Source organism: Rousettus aegyptiacus, unplaced genomic scaffold (assembly GCF_014176215.1).
Source record: "Rousettus aegyptiacus isolate mRouAeg1 unplaced genomic scaffold, mRouAeg1.p scaffold_m13_p_1, whole genome shotgun sequence".
Lineage (NCBI taxonomy): Eukaryota > Metazoa > Chordata > Mammalia > Chiroptera > Pteropodidae > Rousettus > Rousettus aegyptiacus.
The window spans coordinates 176,630,063-176,652,114 of record NW_023416284.1 but is presented as its reverse complement, the minus strand read 5'-3'; the positions used below and the strand labels follow the sequence as shown (position 1 = coordinate 176,652,114).

The window sequence follows — 22,052 nt, the reverse complement described above, 5'->3', positions numbered from 1 at the left end:
AGTTTCAGGTTTTGTATTTAGCTTGTACTTTCTGCTGCCTGTGTTCATGTGACAGGGTATTCAGAAGCAGACTGGCCATCACTTCAGCACAGTGACACACTAATAAATGACCCAGAGCATTGATTCTTGATAGTTTCTTCCTTTGAATCCTATTTATTCAGGACTCGACAATTTCACTGCACTATCCTTACTATTTATGAAATGTTTACACTATCTGCTTTGAGAAATACTTGTGAATTAATGAAAGAATTCTCTTTCATTGTTTTATGAAAATTAACCCAGGCCCTCAGCACTCATTTTTCTCCATGTTGTCTCTGAGACATAAATAATATCTTTAACAAATTTTGGAAAATTGAATGGAGACAAATCAGAAGTTATCCCATTGCTGGACTTAGGGATGGAGGAAGGTGAACTACTGCGATGGTAATAAACCTTGTAAATAGCATTTTTCAGATGTTGTGGCTAAAGAGCGCTAAGTTGGTTGTTATAGTCCAATGCGTGGCATTAATCAACTGGTGAAATGGAGAGAGGTAGGTAAGACTGTATCTGTTTTGCTCACTAATGTATCTGGAGTTCCTAGGAAAGTACTTTGCACATAATTAGTGTTCAACAAACACAGCAAATTATTGAGCCTCAGTTTCATCTTCTTTAATGTTAGTTTGATGAACAATTTCCCTATCAATACTCAAAAAACATTTTATAAAAATCAAATTACTCAATATAATGAAAACAATTTGAAGTCATAAAATGCGAAGGCATTATTTTTATTCCTTAGGTGCATGTTTTATTTTTGCAAAGAGTAAAATAAGCTTCCTTTTGTCATCAGAAGGAAATTAACGTCTACTAATAGAACCCCTTATTCTAGTGGCCTTGGAGCACCACCATCAGCAGAAACATGCTTATGTTTAATTTCATTCAACCCATGTGGTTTCCTTTACAGGATGATGGGGCCCAGTAAGTATAAAATTATAACATTGCTAATAATTCCCTTGTTCTTCTTGGCAGGCACAATCAGGTTCTGATGTTCAGGTTATACTGCCAGCAGCATTTTTCAATTAACATTTAATACTCCCCCACACAATACTTAAACTTTCACTGGCACTGAACCCAGTGTTTCTGTTAAAAAAAAAAAATGCTCAGAAGCAAAGGCTTTCTCTTTCATTAATCTCTTTCACTCTAAGCCTAAAGGATGTTATTTTCTACCTTGTACTTGCTGTATTTACAGAAGTTACTACTCTGATTTAGGAAGTTGACAAACAGTGCTTTGCAAGTCCTGGAAAAATCCTTTCTGAAAGTGTTAGGAATAGACAGACACACAGACTCACTGTATCATCGATTCATTCTCCCTCAAGAGCTCCATCTTTTTGACCAATTTTGCTATGGTTAGTGTTATTGTGATAATAGAAGCCAGGAGTCTTTACAGAGATGGTATTTAATTGATCGATTGATTGGTTTTTAGGAACAGTATTTCAAAATTCTAAATTTCCAAAGCTGGTGTTCAGAGAACATCATCATTATGTTATTTCTTCTAATTCAAATGAACTGCTCTACTGGGTAAAAAGGAGTTTCCATACAAACAGTCAGCATTTAGATTTAGATTCTTAGATACTTTGACTATAACACCAACTTAAATGTGAAACATTTAAGTAAAAAAATAGCTATTCCTCCCCGCCCCCCCCCCCCAAAAAAAACCTATTGGTTTGTGTCTTTTCTCTCTATTGAATTTATTAGGCAATATAAAAGGAACTTATCAACAGTAAGCCAAGTAAGTTGCACTTATGTGTCCTTAGAATTCTTTTCACATCTTGGGTTCCAACAAGATGCTCTCAGAATGATGCAGTGCGTTGGCAATGAGTTGACTGCGGTACAGAAGGATAGGGACACCCACGCAAAGCCTTGCTTTACCTCTGCAAAAATTGCGATTCCGAACGGGTAAACCGTATTTCAGAATATTATAACATAATGTATTCAGCCTATCGGAAAGCAAAAGCACTAGGCGGATGTCGAGATCCCATCTGCTGATGGTGGGCCCAGTGGGAGGGAAAATAAATTCTCCCTGGTAGAGGAGCAGATAACAACACTTCCTACTTTCCTACAGCACTTTCAGGGTTTTTACCATATACTTCCGTAGACCTTATCCATTTTGGACCTAAAATCCATGGGAGATTAAATGTGATGATTATTCCTTCAGTGCGAGGTAACTAATGAGATTTCGGGAGATTAAGTGACTATAACTCGTAAAAGCAGAGATTCAAACGTGAGTCTTCTTGTTCCAAGTTTACCACTCCACTCATTCCATGAAGAGAGCTGACTGACTAGTTTTAAGGAAATTTTTTAAACATCTTAAGCTTTAGCTATTTTGAGAGAGAATTGAATTTACTACTTAACCTAAGAAACAGCTTCCTGAAGTTCAGATAAGTAAAATCTGTGGACAGGCTTCTGAAATCTCCTTGTCAACCTGGACTCAGTTTTTGTATCCACAAAATGGATAGATTGGTCCAGATTTATTAGAATCACCTAGAGAGGCTTTAGACCTACCCATGCCCAGGAGCTACCTCCGGAGATTCTGATTCAATTAACCTTAGGAGGAGGTGGGTTTTCATATTTTTAAAAGGCTTTCCAGTTGATTCTAATGTGCGGCCAAGAATGAAAGGCATTAAAATGAAAAATCTGGGAGGCTTTCTCTTTCCATGTGTCTAAGCATGTTGCAAGGACTTATGCAATAGCTTTGACATCCCCTAAGTTAATTGGAAGGAAACTCACATTTTATTATTCATTTTATTCTGTCTGGGTGTCTGGCTAGAATTTAGATCCAGTTGTCACTTAAGAGATTCTGGGAAGTATAGCATTCTTCAGTTGGATACTATATTATCCAGTTAAAACTCTCCTTAACTTGATTCTCCTTGCAAACTTATAACCTGGTGGCCATCTGGCTAATCTAAAGAATTCCTGTACATGCCAGAAAGTTTTCTCTGGGCACCACTGATGAAAGAATCCATCATTTAGAGACAGATGGGAGTTGAATTAAAGATGTGAAATCAGGTAGGGAGGAGATTTGCAGTGAGTCTTGAGGAAGTCATCGAGCAAAGCCATGGACATGAAGCCAAAGGATGACAAACACCACAGGTCACCTTGGCCTGCTGAAGTTGAGCTGGACGGTCTGAGCTCTAAAATACATGGAATAACATTTTTCAAAGAGATACATGAGAGCTGCAGAAAACAAAATTTCAAAAAATGGAGCATGTTATGTAAGTCAGATAAAAGAGAAAAATATCCAAGCAATGAGCTTTTCTGCTCAGAGGGGCATAAAGAAAGAGAGGATGAGTAAAATGGAGCTGCCAGTCACTGTCTGGGCTCATGGGGTGGGTGCAGAGTGGCTGCTATGCAGGCATAGGTGTCTTCGAGAACAAATTTTATTTTTGCTAAGAAGTTAATATAAATTTGCAGATGACAGTTTCAATTTTTTTCTGAAAGGTTGAAGTGATTGAAGATGAAAATACTATGAGAAAGCTTAGAAAATTGCACAGATTTAAGATAACTGCAAAGCTTATCCAATAGAGGGAAATTTTTAGAAATGCTATTTTCTAAGCACTTACTCTTTAATCAGTGACTAAGGGCAGTAATGAATACTGCAAATCATCTGGTCAAATGAAGAGTAGGTGTTGAAGATGGGGATCTGGGGTGAAGTAGAGACCATCCTGTGTGATTACTATTTTAACCCAACATCAAAATCAGTTTCAGAAAAGTACGATCTTCTTATCCACAGATAATAATCTATGACTACTCTTCTTGTCTGTGCTAACCTTTATATCTGTATTGCTATTTTCTCTTGTTGAAAAACAACGCCAAGTTGTCTATTTTTACAAAATACTTTGTCTCCATCTATTAAACAACATGCAATCAAAATTGCCAAAGAAGGTGATATGTTCTTATTTCATGACCACTGGAAGAACATAAATATTTTTTAGCACATTCTGCACCAGAGTTTATCAAATGATAGCTTATGGGCCAAATCTGGTCCACTGTGTCTTTTTATGACCTGTCAGCTAAGAATTGTTTTACTTTTTTTTATATATAATAAAAAATATTATTTTTCTGTTAAATAAATGTATGAATTTTTCTTTAAAATGAACTAAAAGATTAGGAAAAATTATTTTAAAATACTAGTTAGAAATTGAATTATTTTGTCATTATCATTAATGAGAAATATTTTAGAAGCTGAATTTTTATATGTCTGCCTTTTATATTTTCATAAGGTTGGCATAATGGTAGGATAATTGTAAAAATATGTTTATAGAAGTCTCAGTGACTTTATAGAACATAATTACTCCGAATAATGAGAATCAAGTGTTTTCTTTTTATTTTTACATTTTAATTTTTTTACTTTCTGTGTTAAAATTAGAAGAGTAACAATCTGTTTCTTATTCAAAGTTCATGTATATGTATATATAGACATATATATCTTTATATATATTCGCATTTATCGCTTGCTGACATCAATCCACTGGTACAGATCAGTTTTCATGTCTCCAGTCATAAAAACTAATTATGCATGAAAAATACAGTGAGTTGAGAGAATTGTCTGAATTAGAATTACATTTGATATTCTGAGATAAATTTGAAATGTTGAACATGTTGAATTACACAATATTTTAAAGACATACAGTTCTGTTGCCCAACTTTGAAATGCTGAATTTCTTTGCTAACACAGAGAGACAGTTGTAGATCAAGTCTTCAAGGGTTATCAAGTGATGGTTTGTAAAGCCCTGAAAAAATGAACAGATTTTTTGCAATAGTAGCAAATATTTAAGGGAAGTTGGTTATAGGATTACTTTGAGGAGGCTGCAAAGAGGAGTGGATTTAAGTTGGAACTTGAAGAATAAGAAAGATTTTGAACGAAAAAGAAGTAGAGAGATGGTAGGGAGAAATAGAAGAAGTAAAAAGTAAAGAAGAAATTAATGTGTAGTAGATTTGAAGACATTGAATAGAGCAGGTTTGTTTAATTTATTCAAACATTAAATTACACTAATACTTTCTAGAAAATCTGAATGGTCACTATTTGAATCAATTTAGGACACCTACTTATATGCAACTGATAAGCTACCACACGACTGAATTAAAAAGTCATTCGTGATTGACAATTTTTTTTTGCCTGGACAGAAACTGATAACCAGAACAGAATGATCTCTCTGATTAGAGAAAACTCATCGAATGTTCCATTATATGTAGGCGCCCTATCTGTCCTATGCATTGGTTGTCAAATGTTCACTGGATTCGATTTTGTGAAACTATTACCTCTCTGCATCATTTTGGAATGCAACATCCAGGATATGATTAATTTCCAAAGGCAAAATATTAAAGTGATCCCCCCATGAATTAAAAGGAGAGAGCAGGGTTTAACTTGCATCTGCAATGTGTGAGTTTAGGTCAAAACCCTTTGTGTGATCTTTGAGGCCCCATCACAGGCAGTTACAAAGGCTTTACCTGGCAGGTCTCTAAAGGGAAAGCTGCCCTCCGACCACAGGCTTCCTATGCAGTGTGGAGAAAGTTGTAGTCAAGGGCTCATGCCCCACCCCCCACCTTCATCAACCATGCTCTTATGTGTATATGTGCATTCCTAACCCAAATGCATCCATCTGGAGGCCTCCTTATAGAGGGGCCATCGGCAAGGCCTTTCCCTGGTGCCCCCGCTGAGACCTCCTTATCAGGGTAAATTCTCCCTACTCTGACTCTGTCCTTTCCCACTCCTGGCCTTTCCCCCTTCCTTCCCCCTGGCCTCGGATCTGTAAACAGCAGGATTCTTTTGTTTGAGGCTCTCTGTGCAGTAACATCTTCCTTTCTCCACTCCCCATATCTGTGTTCTTCTATGTGACCTGGTGGCTTTCTGTAGGGAAAATGAAACATCGGGGAGCTGGCACCATTTCCTGTTTGACCTCTTGCTTATGCCACCACAATAAGTGAATAAAGGCTTGATTACGACTTTCAGTTTGGCTTATTTTCTTAATTGACCACTCCAACTCCTGGCAGTTCAGTGTTTTCTCTCTCTGACAGAAACCATTTCAGTTCATTTAGAACCCAAGAGGGTGAAATGGAATTGGAACCAAGAATATTTCATTTTGGAGATGATTATTTTTGCCCTAGATAGAGTAGCTGGACAAATTATAGAGAAACTGTCATTGAAGTTGCCATAAGAAATCTTAGTACTAGAAGAGATTTAAGAGTTTTAGTCTAATGCACACATTTTACAGATGAGGAGAATGAGGCACAGAAGAGTTTGAAGCTGAGCCCCAATTGATATTGGGGTCCTGAGTCAAGGCAAAGCTTTTCTTCCATGCTACTCTTCCATTCTGAACGTTATCTTGTTCAAGGACCTTCAGCCTGAAGAACTGGTTGGGGAAAGAAAGAAGGTGACTTGAAGTGAGAAAGGGTGGCTGAGGAAAAGAAATGTTATGATAAGATTATTATAGAATGCTTCTTGTCTGTGATATTTCTTGCATCTGTTGGTTCAGGTCACTTTTGGAGACCTTAAAATTTTCGTGGCCTTTATTATTATAAGTACTCTTATTATACAACTTGGAATCGGTGGAAGGGGGTAGTTCTTGTCTTCAAATAATCTTTTGGAAGGCACAGGAGGCTTTATTTCCTTTATGTAGCAGAGACACTACCGCTGCCATCATCTCGAACCCAAGAAGCAGACTTAGCACTATACATGAGTGCTGCCTATTCCCTGTCCATGAAGCAAAATGTACTAAATCCTGACACAGGTGAAAACAAATGAAGGGAAAAGCTGAGCTGAGAGCTCTCTAGGTTGTTCTAGTTGAGCTTGCTTATTAGAATTTTTTTAAAGAATTTATAATCATTAAGAAAAATTTATACTCAAGGAGTCTGTAAAGCTTTATTTGTTAATCGTATTTTATGTGCCCACACATAGTAGCCAATTAAAAAATAACAGGAATGATGAGCTTTGTAGAGTCTGAGACAAGAGCGTGCGTGAAGGCGAACCGTTTTGGGAAGTCATCGCAGAAACTAGAAGTGGGGAACAGGATCGGGGAAGCAGGAGACTGAAACAGGAAAGGAGGAAAAGCATATCTGTGACGTGGTCACAGCATGAACTGGTCCTTCCGGCGTGCCTGTGGTCTGTACGCAAGTACAGGAGTGGGAAGCAGAGGGGACCACTGTCCACGAGCTCCCATTTCCCTGGTCAAGGTTGCTCCGTGGGGTGGTACCCTAGGCTGATCCCCGTGGAGGGCTTCAGTGTCGGAGAAAGTCCAGGGCAGAATGTAAGGAATAGAGAGATACAGCTAAAGTGAAATGTCACCAAGTTACATCTGGGTGAAATTGATTGCCATCCAGGTCAGTAAAGTAAAAAGTGAGCTGAAGGATGAGAGGCGGGGTGCAAGAAGGGTCTGAAACATTACAATATTGCCTAAGGGAGCCGTAGAAACTCCATGCAGGCGCGTTGGGAAAAACAGTGGAGGGTGAGGTAGGCATGGCAGTTGAGCAGTGCTTTCGGGTGATTAATCCTGAACAAATTCTCGTTGATCTGTTTTTTATATTGGCTTCCAGGTTCTTGAAGTAAATGTTTACATCTAAAAACAAGTTTGGAGATTACTGTCAAAAATCATTATTTCAGTTAAATATACATTAAACTTTGCAAGGGATAAAGATATAAAATTCTCATATTTTTAAATTTCAAACAATATTTAGTCTTGATGTTTATCATTAGTGTATTTTATTTTATTTTTATTAAATTTAGTGGAGTGACATTGCTTAATAAAGTTATATAGGTTTCAGGTGTACAATTTTATAATACTGCATCTGCGTATTGCATTGTGTGTTCACCACCCAAAGTTAAATTTTCTTCCATCACCATGTATTTGGCTCCTTTTACCCTTATCCACCTCCCCACTTCCCCTTTTCCCTCTGATAACCACTAAACTGTTGTCTGTGTCTATGAGTGTTTGTTTGTTTGTCTGGTTCATTTGTTGCTTTCAGTGTTATATCTCATATATGAGTGAAATCATATGGTTTTAACTCTTTCTGTCTGACTTATTTTGCATAGCACTATTATCTCAAGATCTGCCCCCCCCCAAATTTGAAAACATTTATTTGTAGAGATATATGCACCCCAATGTTCATTGCAGCACTGTTCATGGTGGCCAAGACATGTAAACAACCAAATTGGCCTTCGATAGATGATTGTATAAAGAAGATGTGGTACATATAAACAATAGGATATTACTCAGCCATAAGAAAAAATATACCGCAATTTGTGACAACAGGGATGGATCTTGAGATAATCATTAATATATTTTAATATATTTTTGAAACAAAATTTCATATTATTCTATGCTATTCATTGAAATGAGTTTATCTTTTTCTGCTAACTGAAACAACTTGATTTCAATTAATACCTAAAGTGTAATACTAGAAGAAATAACATTTTCAACTTTTATGTGTAAGAGGTCCTCCAAAATGTTCAAAATTCCAAAGTAAATATTGTCAACATTTATCATTTGAATGACATTTTGAAGTAGAAAATCATTATTTTTATCTCCCTTTTAGAAGTAGAGAAATTATGCCTGGGTAATATTCATGAACAGATTACTTTTTGCAGCAATTACTGAAAAAAATTCTAAATATTGTATGTAAATATTAATAACATATAAATTAGTTTTAGAAAACACTCACAAAGAAATATTTATAGTAATTTAACACATATTTGGAAATAAGTTAAAAATATTCAGGAGAGTTAATGGCCGAGTTTTTGTTTGTTTTTATGTTGTTTTGTTTGACATTCTGTTTCTGTCATTGATCTGCTAGAGCTAGAACAACTCTGGATAGTGAAACTACATGTATTAATATTAATGTAAAATATAAATATTTAATGTATACAGTTTGGAGAACATGTTTAAAGATTATACTTTGTGGAAATACATGAAATAAAAGTTTAAAAATATGCTTGTGAATAATGACCACCAAATTTACAATAATGATAGTTTCTGGTCAGGGAGTATAAAGGGAGAAAAGAGATGGCTTCTTGTGGATATTATATATAATATATTTTGTAAATTCCATATTACACATTTGTAATTATATATTATATATTACATTATGTATTATATAATATATAATTATATCTAATGATGTATTATATATTATATTATGTATGCATAAATATAATTATGTATGATATGTTATATATATTATATATTACTAGAGGTATATATGATATTCTAATTAGATGTATAATTTTTAAAGGTGAAGAAGCTTATTATTCTCTATACATTCCTTTTTATTGGAAATATTTCATAAAATATAAGCTCATTCTTTCAAGAAAGAAAGGAGAGAAGGAAAAGAAAGTGATAACTATGCACACGATAAAGACACAGTTTACAAAATAGGAAATTAAAAGCTATTTGGTGTTCTCAGGACACTGAGGAAGAGATGTTCCTAACAGAATTAGCATCTGTACTGGAAAGGGTAGTTAAAGTTCAAGTTGTAATAGTTAATACTAGAAGCTCTCCATTGTGAAGTGAAAGGCATACAGTTAAATTCTTATGTTTTGATGATAAACCATTAAGAACAGAATTTTTGTTTAGTAGTTTTTTTTCACTTTAAAGCCATTCTCTAACTAGGATATTTTATGGTTTTAAAAAAATAAAACGAGCTTTATAAATATTTGAGCTTTTTAAATGAACTATCAACTTTTTTATTGTATAAAAACTACTAGTGATCATATCAATGGCATATGCATTCAAATTAATTCATTTACATATGTATTTGTATATGCATTTATTGTATGTACAAATACATACATATATATCCTTAAATTAAACAAGACATTATTGTTCCTTATTTTCTCAGCTACTTATATCTGGATTAAATGAAAAAACTTGTAGCTCTGTTTCAATTAGGCATGACTGATCATTTTGTAGTTTAAACCTTATTCAAATATTTAATATAGAGAGCAAGAATAAGCTAACAGTTCTAGTTTTAAAATCAGAAATACTTTTTAGTGAAAGAAAAATGACAGTTACACTTTGCCTATATTTAAATACTCTCCTCTGATCACTAGTCAAATTAAGAAATAATCTTAAAAATGAAGGCAATATTTGGCATTGGAACTTTACTTGTAAGAATGGTACACACAGCCCACAGGGATCTAACAGTTTCTAACCCTCCACTTTTTTCTAACAGTGTCTGCATAGACTATACCCATGAGCGCATGAACAGATCATTTTGGGCAAAAAATAATCTCACATAATAAGCACACTGGAACTAGATCAGTTTTACAGTTATGGAAAATTCTATACTTTGACCAAGTATCTTCAATAAGTGAAACATTCTTGGTAACTATAACTTTGTATATTATTTGGATTAATTTTTTAAAAATGTTCCTCACAATAATATACCATCATTCCGTTTAAAATGATTGCTACATTTTGTAATATTTTTATTACCATATTTTCAGAAGCTTTGTGGTAATTTTTATAAGAATATTATACTCCAAGAATTTTTTTTTCTTTAAAACCAAAAAATGGTTTCAGATAATGAATAGTTATAACATTCCATGAGTTAACACTTGGATTTGAAATCTTTAGATCACACGACAGTGTCTCCTCGCCCACCCCTTATGTTTCTTAGGTCAGCACCATGTAAGAATTGTACTTGTTACACTATTTATTGATGCTGTTGATGAAGGTATGATGATGATGGAGTTGAGACACAACAGGAAAGCATTAATCACAGCATCTGTATTTCTAGTTATTGTTGTTGCTGTTTTTGTTGCCATGGTCATCTGTGTCTCAAGAGTCACTCAATGTATTAAGACATAATAAACATTATCTTAATCTGGTTAGAAAATTGAAACTATTCGATCATTCAAAAGTATTTGTTGAATTTTAAATAATAGCAGAGAGTGAGCATTTAATCTCAAACTTTAATAGGTGCAGCATTATACTCATCTTTTTAACAAGGACAGTACCACCTCTGGACCGATCATTTTTTAGTGAAAACACCACATTCTGGAAACAGTCCAATTAGATATTCTCAGCTACATAGACATACTTTCTTGAATCCCCAGATATTTTCCTCATCGCTCCATTAGTCACTGAATTGTCTGTTTTTCTGTTTCACAGTATACCTAGAGGATTACCTGACCTTAAATTAAACACCAAATTTGCCACAGGTTGGTTTTTGGGGTGACCTTTCATATCATACTGCATTTTGGTAGAACTTTCAGTACAGAGAAGTAAAGCATATATCATGTTCTCAGTAGGATAAAATGTCACCTCCTCTTCCACCACATCAAGAGGTCAGAAGTAATGCCTTTAAAACAAACTCAACTAACCAAGAATCTCTGAAACCCTCGAATAAGACCAATTTGCTTATTTCACAGCCAGCTGTTGCTCTATTAGTTCTCTCTTTATAGAAAGGCATAAACCAGAGGGGGGAAAATGGTAAAGGAAAATACCGAGCGAAACAATAAAAGGAAATAAAATATGTTTCAGATAGCAGGATTTCTAGATGATTTAGTAATTTCTATTCATTCTTTGTTCTCCAGGATTCCAGACATAAAATTGGAGAAGTTTATTGTTTCCACATTATTACTGCTAACTAAACCTACAGATAATCTTTTAGTGGAATTAACTTAAATAATGATTTGCTACTCTAATAAACAGAAAATTATATTGGCTAAGAGAGATTCCGGGATATCGAACTAATGAACTAACTGTCCTTGGAGAAATATTTATATTTTCTGTGCCTCGGTTTACTCACATAGCATAGATAATCTCTAGGGTCCCTTCCAGTCCTATAAATTTAAGATTCCATAAATATCCTTAGGGAAAAAAAGAAACATATTTTCCCTTCATAATACAGGCCTTTAATTATGAGTTTTATTATAACTGCAAAATGAGACTTAGTTTTTATCATTGATGTGGATCTTTGCATTGTATTACATAAAGTAAATACTTATAAAAATAAATTCTTCCATCGATTCTCTTCTTGCATTATCTTCTGTTGTTAGCCTTCTTCTCAATAGATGGTGCTGTTTTCTCAGAGACGCCACTTAATCATATTTTTCACCAAAAGATCAGGGAAATTAGTATTGCCCTTTAATAACCATTCATTATAGAAATCAGACATATCAGTAGAAAGAATTGATTAAAAGCAACTTGCAGCATCTTGATAATGAAATCATAATGGGGGAAAGGGGTTATTAAATGGTTAAAGGGTCCCATCAAAACCTGCAATGTGTGGTGAATAGATGAAGTACATATTGTGGTTAAACATGAAATTTCCACGTTCACTAGATACATAGGACACATAGAACCCCTAGCAGGAAGAAAATTATCATCAGGAGCCATTTTAAAATGTTAAAATCTTTATCTACTTTAACGAAAATGATTATATTGTAGTCCATGTTAATATGCAAGATTTGAATATACATATCAACACTAACACAAACTACATCAAAGCCAATTAATACTGAGAGCTTGCACACTCTTTGCCAAGTAAACCTGGAGCATCTGGAAAACAGAAAACGGGCCACAAACTCTCGAAATAATTTCCCTGGACAAAGACACTTCTTATTTTTTAAGAGCAACCATTACAACTTCCTGTATAGCTAATAATCCAGAATTGTGCTGATTTTGGTCACTTCTAACTGATTTCCCCTTTAGGAGGCATTGCAACATGGTCACATCCTGTACTTCTCATGAACCCACCCTCCCTGTTCCAAATTCAGTTCGTGACTCCCACAGCAGGTTTGCAGCTGGTTTCTACAAACTGGTCTAGGGAACACAACTATTTTATTTGTTACAATAAAGCAACACTGTGGAGAGACACCAGGAAAATGTCCTCTATGAGTGTGGCCTTCGGATGGAAGGAAAAGTGGGATAAGGGCTAATACAATAGGGACGTGGGGGACACTTGGTATGGCAAAGTATACAGAAACCAGCAGGAGTAGAAATTATTGCTAAGCTTCATCTCCAAAAATACTGGAGACCTGGCCCCCAATTGAAGGAAATGAACTAGAATTCCTCTTCCATTATTCACAAATTACTGTTCCCACAGCTTCTGCAGAAGGGCTTGTGGGGCACTGTGCCCAAAAGCCCTCTCGGTTCAGTATAAAAGAGCTCTAAGACAGAGCTTTAAAATTTTTTCTTTATTATTTTATTTTATTTTATTTTATTTTTATTTTTTATTTTTTTTGCCAGAGCTTTATAGCTTTTACCAAAGCAACTTCTCTGTTCCTGAAATGTTGGATTCTTCTTTTTCAATTGGGGGGCAGAGGTAGAAAAGTAGGTTTTTGCCCTCGACCAGCAACACTCTATTCACTGTCACCCCGCATTCTGCCCTGTTTACTCCTCTTATCCTCCTGCCAAACACTCTGCCTGGGGGCTCAGGTGTTCCTTTATGGCCCCATTAGCCACTGAAATCGCTGCTCTGAGCCCTAGCGCCTTTCTTACCTGATAATCACGTACATGACCAGGAAGTTTCCGAAGAGACCCACCACACACACGATGGAGTAGAGGGCCATGATGGTGATGGCCGTGATCATGGAAGGACTGCTGGTCGGAGGGCACAAGCTGGCACTCCCGCCCACCTCGGAGCGGTTCGGACCGCAGGGGTCGGACAGGTTGCCATCTAAGTGGGAGAAGTTGACCCAGGAACCAGGGCTAGGTGCCGGAGAACAACTTGAAGAGTGCGTGAAGGGGTCAGTGCAGTTGCTGGCGTTCCTGGGGACGGTGCCGCTGTCCATGGTGCTGACGGCTGGCTGGGACCACGTTGCGAGGTAACTGCGAGCACCCAGACTTTTCAGGTTTCACGCGCCTCAGCCGCTGGCTCTTGCCGCTGCCACAGCTCTGCGATTTCTTACAGAGACCAATCCTGGCAGAGCCGGAGAGGAGCGTCAGGCAGAAAGGGAGAACTGAGCATCTGACATCCTCTGCTGGTAGCCCCCTCCCACCTTAGTAGTACAGAGACACATCACCAGCCCCACTCCGCTGGAGGGAGCGAGGAGGGCTGCGCGGGATCCAGAGGCCAGAGGGGAGGGAGGAGAGAGAAGGGGTGAATTTTGCCCAAAGCAATTCAACGAGTTGCTCTCCCCACACGGCACTCATCTGCACTCGTCTCCGCAAACACCTCTAAGGAGGGGCAGAATGGGGACGAGAGTTGGAGGAAAGGGGTGAGGAGTGAGACAGAATTTTGGGCAGCAGTGAAGCATAAGAAAGGGGACTGACATCACTCTTTTTTCCAGCGCGGTTTTCTCCGTATAATTTGACAGGAAATATTGGCCTCTCGCAACCCAAGCAACCTTTACGCCCCAATGCTTTTCTACCCCCACTGCCTACCCCAATCATTTGGGGCAAGAGACACAAATTTCTCTTCTTGCGTCAGTCCTGCATATCTGTGAAAAGGTAACTGTGTTTTTCATATCAGTATATGAGAATTTCCAACTCTTCGAACCTACCTGAAACAAGAGTGATTCTCCAAAAAAGAAATGAGAGACATAAACTTTTGTAGAAGAAACCTATTCCTTTTACTCTCTATGCCCCCAATTTCTCCTAGAGTAAGAAGCTTTAGTTGCATCTAATTTCTTTCTGGGAGGAGAAGAGGCACAAGAACTGGTTACAGAAATCAGGCAGTTGCGGCATCCAGGAAAGTCAACAAAAGTTCATGTTTATCCTGCACATCTTAAATCTCATGGAACCGTTTGAAATGATTAATTATCCGTTTTATCTCCAAACTTCCTACATTGATGTGTGCTTATCAGTAGAATATTGTCAAAACCAAAAACAAAAGTTTACGTTAATTCAGTCCGAATTATAGTATAGGGATTCCAGGAGGAACCATTAAAACGTCTGGAACTGGAGAGGCCCACGCAAGGTTGAAGAATACTGATATATTTTTAAATGTGGTACCTCATTTTAAGTCCACAAATACTTCTGTTTTATAAATAAATCAGTAAATCAACCAGGGATAAGAACTGTTATTTATTTATTTATTTATTTATTTATTTATTTATTTATTTATTTGGTAAAATTAGCACTAATTTTGAAGTAATTCTTATTTTTATATGTGTGTATATTTGTGTATGTATACATCTTTTATCAGTAAAGATTGGCACTAAATACAAGAGTTATACTCTTGGGAAACAGAGAGTGGGTTGGTGAGGGAGATTGGAAGGAACATTTAATTCGCAAATTATTTTAATCACTTTCTTGAAAACAGGTAACTCATAGGTAAACTCTGCTGATCTGAGGTTGTTTTTGCCAGTGTTCAGTATTATTTTATCCTTTTACATTATAGCATATATTTTCATATATTTATACTTTCAGCAATAAAAGTTTACAGAAGTCTCCTAGAGACTAATAAAAATACCTTACCACATTTTGTTCTATGAACTAATATATCAATTCACTCAGCTTGAGCTGAAATCTGTCTGCCATGTTTCAGTCTTTTCAAGACACACAGAACCAAAATAAGTGACCTTAGTCTATTTTTATTATTTACCAGAACTGTAATAAGTTTTTAGACTCTCATATTTTTATGAGCAGGCTCAGAAAACACTGAACACAAAATTGCTGGGGAGCAATAGAAAATGAGAACAGACTTTGATCCCAGAAATGTGTTCTTTATGGGAAAAGAATTCTCTTCTATGTTCATACTTGGATGCCAGCAGCTGAATCTGAAATTTGAACAATAATCGGAAGAAATTATGGAATCTTTTTGTGGTTTCCTTGGGTTGTGGCCTGAAAAATATTATTTCCCATGGTGAGTAGTTCCGTGCTTTTCACATTGCGTGTGATTATAAATATGACTATTTGATCAGTTGATTAAACAGTTGACTTATTTGACTAAATGGGGGAGTAGATGACAAAGGACACAGCACAGCCGTTCAGTAATAGCACTTCCACTTAAGTGGTCTGACTTGATTTTTAAACAACTCAGGTATGGTGTATTGAGTAGAAATTATTTTCATCTTCTTAATTCAAAATCTGAAGCTCAAATTATTGTAACAACGTAACAATGACCACCTATATGGAAAATAGTAAAATGTAGACTTCAGGAAGGTAGATGTTAGGGACACATTATGATTCCCTCAGTCCCTTCTCAGAATGTATGAATACAAATAAGATGTTTCTCTGAGAGCCCCTTGTATGCCCACGTAGTGCTGGGCGCCTTACCTGGAATAACCCCCTATGAGATAGGTACTATCATGAACCTCACTATCCGGGTGAGTAAACCAGGCTCTGTGAGAAGGTGGAGTGACTTCGGAGATTCTTCTTTTTTGCCACTACATTCTGACATTGATCTCATATACACCTGTGCACCAGTGCCATTAAATGCCCAGAGGAGATGCTGCCCAACCTAAACACCTGGATATATCCACATGGCCAAACATATTATGACTGCATAAAATCCTGGGTAGAGTTTTGGTCGTGGCAAATAAATGAGATTCACACATCATTTATTTAACACATATTTATTGGGCAATATCTATGTGCCAGGCACTGGAACCAGATTCTAGGTTAAAATAGTGAACAAGATCCTGAGAGAGAGAGAGGGAGAGGGGGAGGGGGAGGAGGAAGGGGAGAGAGGGAGAGAGGGAGAGAGGGAGAGAGGGAGAGAGAGAGAGAGAGAGAGAGAGAGAGAGAGAGAGAGAGAGAGAGGGAGAGAGGGAGGAGGGGGAGGGAGAGGGAGAGAGGAAGAGAGGGAGAGAAAGAAAGAAAAAGAGAGAACACAAATTGCTTTATGATATAATGTCAAATAGTGATAAATACTAAAGAAAAAAATGTCAATTTTGTTTCAAATTCAGATTGATATTCTAATGAGGAACCAAACTAAGATGTATACTGGGTTATTTGAAGTTGATTACATAAACGAGGTCAAAGTCATTCAGAGAAAACACCTCAACCATATTTTTCTTTCCTTACATCATTATCAACTACTGGGTTCCTATTTCTGAAGAACTTTTCCCTTTTAGCTGATAACCTGATTTCCAGTGGCTTAACTCTCCATGAGAGTCAGTCTCCTCCACTGTATCACAGAGCACCTATCGTAGTGAAAAATGTAGTCCACATATATTGTGTTTTCCCACATGCCAAATATCTGTTATATTTGACTACCTGTAAAATGTAACTTAATGTTATGTTACAAATGTTATTGGAATTTCCAGACTTGAAAATGACTTTCAGTATAAATTCTTCAAATTCAGTTTGAAACACATTAAAAAGTTTATCAGCAAAAAATTTTTAAATTTTTAGCATGTAGTATATGAAGTGAAATACGTTCTTAAAAAGTTTCAGTACTCTCTGCCCCCCCAACTTTTTCACTTTTTCTCTGACTTAAAAGTAATTATTAAAAAATTTTTTATATTCTTCATACATTTTTATCATAAATAAATGCATATAAATATTAATAGCACCTCTTTTCCATTCTTAGATATTTATTAGCACATAATGCATTATTTTTTCCTCATGACTTATACTTTTGGCATGTTAATTGTTTAATCTGACACTTAATAAGTTTTCTTGGGGGTAGCACATTGTGATATGTAGAGCGATTATTCATTCCTTTTTATAGCTATAAGTGACCCTTTGTGTGGATGTACCATAAGTTATTCAACCAGTCTTTTATAATGGACATTTGAGTTGTTTTTACACTTTTTCTACTACAAATACTAATGTAATGAATAGCCTTGTGCTTTTCATACTTTTTGTCAATATGTTTTTAGATAGATGCCTGGACTTATTTTGGGGTCAAAGGGTAAATGCATATGTAATTTTGCTAGATACTATTAAATTCTTTTCCTTTGAAATTTTCTATTTTGTAACTCTATATAATAGAAATATACGACCACCCGATTCTTCACTGATTTAACAACAAAGCATGGTTTCAACCTTTTGGATTTTTGTCAACCTAGTAGATAAGAAATGCTATGTCAGTGGGGTTTTGATTTGTGGTTCTCTTATCATTGTGGTTGAACGTCTTTCCTTCAAGTTAAGAGCCATTTGCCTTCAGTTTTCTACATTTCTACTTCGTTTAAAAATAGCATTATTGGTCTTCTTTTTTGTTTTAGGAGCTCTTTATATATTAGGGATGTTAACATTTTAGTTAATATTTTTTTCCCAGTCTGTCATTTGTCTTTTTTATTTGCTCATTGTGTCTTTTGCAATGCAAAAAAAAAAAAAAAAAAAAAAAAAAAAAAAAAAGATATCTTTTTATTTTATGTATTCAGATTTGCCCATAGTTTCTTGTATTATTTCTGGACCTTGAGTAGTAGTTAGTCAAATTCTGTGCCCACCCCTCTGCCCTAGATTATAAAAGGATTTAGCCATGTTGACTTCTACTACTAGTAGGTTTTAGTTTTTACAATATGCTTTTTGATCCTTTTGAAATTTATTCTCATTTATGGTGAAAGGAGTGGATCTAATTTTTATCTTTTTTCCCCCATATGACTATCTAGTTATTGTAATTCCACTTACTAAAAAGTTCATCTTTCCCCTCAGACTTAAGATGCCACTTTTATTGTAGTCAGAATGAATTTTTATATATAAAACTAAGTTTATTTCTGAATAATTTATTCTGTTCCATCAGTCTCTCTATCTTTTAATGCAACAGGATTCTACATTGTTGTAAGACTATATAGCGTATTTTAATAACTGATAGGACTAGCTACTGCCCTGCTTTTTTTCAATATTGTTGCTTTTTTTTTTTCAAATAAACCTTATTGTTAACTTGTCTGCTTCTAGGAAAAAAAAAAGCCAATGGTTTTTCAGTGGTATTGTATTATACATCTAAATTACCTTAGGAAAAACTGATCTATTTATGATGTTGATTCCTCCTATCTTAAGTACATGGTCTACCTTTTTATTTGTTTATGTTTACTTTTGTATCATTTAAGAGTATTTTATAGATTCCTTATAAAGTTGCGGATATTGGTAAAGTTTAGCCTTGGCATTTTATATTATTGTCTTTATTTTTTGCTGTTGCAAATGTGATGATTTTTCCATTATATCTTCTATTTGGTTATGTTTATGAAATGTAGAATATTGCTTTATATATATTAACTTTTTATATTTGCTACTTTATTAAATTTCCTTATTGTTTAGTGAGAAATTTTTTATTTTAGGAAATTTTAATTCATTTTTGTATGGGGTTACCTATTTTAAATTATAGCAAAGGGGAAATTACTTCACTGTAAAACACAAAATCCCAGAAAAATTTTCAGAAATGCATATGCGACATAAAGTTAAAGACATCTGTGTTCAATGAGCCTAGGAATAATACATCAAAGACCAGAGCTTACAGTGAAGTTTTGTTTAGCTGTACCATTTTCTAAATTCAGCATAAGCAAGTTGTAAATTGCCTTACCTTAAATAGCCATTAAATTTCCTTTAAGGTATTAATACGTATGTGTTTTGTATATATTTGTAATATATAATCTCATATGTAGAATTGACCAATTTCTCTTATTGTCTATAAGTAAGTATTTCTCAATAGTTTTTACTCTTCCAGTTTTCATGACAACCATTAGCTCACCTAACATCTGTCAGTTGTAGCAAACCCCTTAAATATCAAGTTACGTTTTGCCTTTTCTCATAACCTTTAAATGGTTTCTTATCTTAGAGTAAAACCGAATTTCTTTCGAGGACCTGCAAGGCCAATTCACTTTCCTCTACCACCTCTGTAAGCTGATTTTCTACCACTCTCCCCTCATTCCCTCTGTACTGCCTCATTGCCATTGCACTTGAAATATTCCTCCCAGACATCCCATTGGCTCACCCCTTCTCCTTCTTAAAGTGGCCAATTAATTGGATCAAATAGATAACCCTTTTCTCGATCACTCTTTTCAAGGAAACTGTACACTGGTAGATGCAGCATGGACACCATTTCCCCCCCTCCCCGGGTACTTATCCTTCACTATAAACTCTTCAGTTCTTTCTCCCAGTGGGTGGGGTGACCTACCTTGTTCTTTGAGCCTAATTTTGCTACGTGACTTTCTTTGACTAGTAGAATGAATTAGAGTGACAGCATATCAAATCCACATCTAGGTCTCAAGAAGCTTTGACTCTTTCCATTTTCTCTCCCACGTCTCTTTCAAGGGCCTGGAACCGGCTCACACTGACTTGCTAGAGGCTGAGAAACATGTGGATTAGAGCTCAGCTGATCCAATCACCTCAGCTGAGATCGACCTTGGTCATCCTATAGTCAGCCAATCCCAGCCAAGATGAGCATAGTTGACACACGTACAATTAATATTTACTGCTGAATGCCACAATTTTGAGATAAAAACTAATAGACACACCCTGCCACTTTATTTTACTTCATAGCACTGTTTACTTGGTACTTATTACTATCCAACCTATTATGTATTTTACTTGTGTATTTATTGTTTTCCACCATTCAATATTAATTCCACACTGGTGATTTAAATTAAATGCACATACTGCCTCTCAAGTGTTCTTAGAATTTCATACATTATTCTTTGAAAGTGTCCTGGCTACAACTCTCTTTGTTGTTTTTTTTCCCCTTCTTTACCATAAGCTGACTTAAGAAGCAGAAATCAAAGTGTTTGGTGCTCAAGTATAATGCCCACTTGAAAATACTCTTCCTCTCTTTTGCAGACCAAAATGATTAAAGATATTGAGTAATAATTATTACTAAAAAAATTCATCCATATTTCATTTATTTCTGGAAATAGTTCACAGAGCCTAGTTTTATTTTTGAACATCGTCGAGGATGCATAAGTTTAAAGACAGAATAAAATGACTTTAATAAGTTGAAATATATTTGAAAACATAGACTGATCTTGAGCAAAGTTCTGCCTTTAAATGTGAAACTCCAGGCTAGGGTCCCAGGTGCTAGATTGTAGTATTATTTGCTACTTTAACTCTTTGGAAGTATGTCACCCAAGAAGAGCAGTGGCCATCAGATGTCATCATAAATGACACTTGTGCCAACTGTGGGAGCTTTTGCATATTTATATTTTCAGCTTAAGTTAACCCAACAGCTATTAGAGAAAGAGATGTTTCCAACGATGATTTGACCAGAGAGTGATGACCAACCTACAGCTCCTGTCTGAGAATTGTAACTCAATAACATATAAGTTATAGAAAGTTTTCGTTATAATGACAAGTATAAGACAAATGTTTCTGTTGATTTTTACTTGCTTGAGACTATTCGGAGTTTGTCAAATAATCAAACCCCAGCTTTATAAAAATCCTAGCTTTTTATATTTTTATTATTTAGCTTACATTAAGTCATGTTCTGAAGCAATGATTGTAAATACTCAGTTTTATTGATGTTATTGAGTCGATATCACGTAAGTGCTAAATATGCAAATAGTTCTCTTCTTTACCTATGTTCTTGAGAAGACAACTCCATGGCCTAAGGAAAGGAACTAAAAGGGATATTTAAGTTTTTACATTTGGAAGTGGAAGTCCAATAACTTAAATTATTTTGTCGATAGTTGAAGTATGGCTTATGCTATTTGGAAGGTTGTTTCATCTTAACTCTCAAAGTATCGTTGTTTTTAGTTCTGAAAAAACATTCCCTCCCCATTTTAGAATTTAAATCCAATTTCTCTGCAAACATTGCTGTAAAATAGTTTTAATAGCACCATTTGTGTTAAGTCCATCCATAAATAAATAAATGGGCCTATTTTGTTCTCCATTCCAATGACTACCAAAGGATATTTTTCTGAAAAGTCTACATGTGATTGAAGTGTAAAACTAAAACTATTATAAGTTATTGTGGTCAGAATATTTTTGCTTTTAATTTTAATATCCAAATAACTGAGACGTACGTTTTTTGAATTTTATTTTATTATTGGTTTCAAGTATACAGTACGTTAGTTAGACATTTATGTAGTTTATGAAATGATCCCCCTGATTGCTCTATCTTCCCTCCGGCCCTCCACCTGGCCATTACATTAATGCTGACTGCATTCCCTGTGCTGTGCTCCCCATCCCCGTGACCATCTATCAACCACTAATTTTTACTTCTTTAATTTTCACCCCTTTTCCCCATCCCCTCAA

The 22,052-nt window shown here is 35.6% G+C and overlaps 1 protein-coding gene across 2 annotated transcripts in view; it reads right to left on the bottom strand.

Moving 5' to 3' along the window:
* OPRM1 (opioid receptor mu 1) overlaps nucleotides 1-14,108 on the bottom strand; it is a 50,921-nt gene extending 36,813 nt beyond the window's left edge. Inside the window, exon 1 of one of the 2 annotated variants that reach the window (XM_016156331.2) lies at nucleotides 13,476-14,108. In XM_016156331.2, the coding sequence (XP_016011817.1) occupies nucleotides 13,476-13,768 (293 nt within the window). In that variant the 5' untranslated portion in view covers nucleotides 13,769-14,108. The remainder of the gene's footprint in view (nucleotides 1-13,475) is intronic. The other variant, XM_016156332.2, reaches the window with a different exon arrangement.
* Between the last annotated feature and the right edge of the window lie 7,944 nt (nucleotides 14,109-22,052).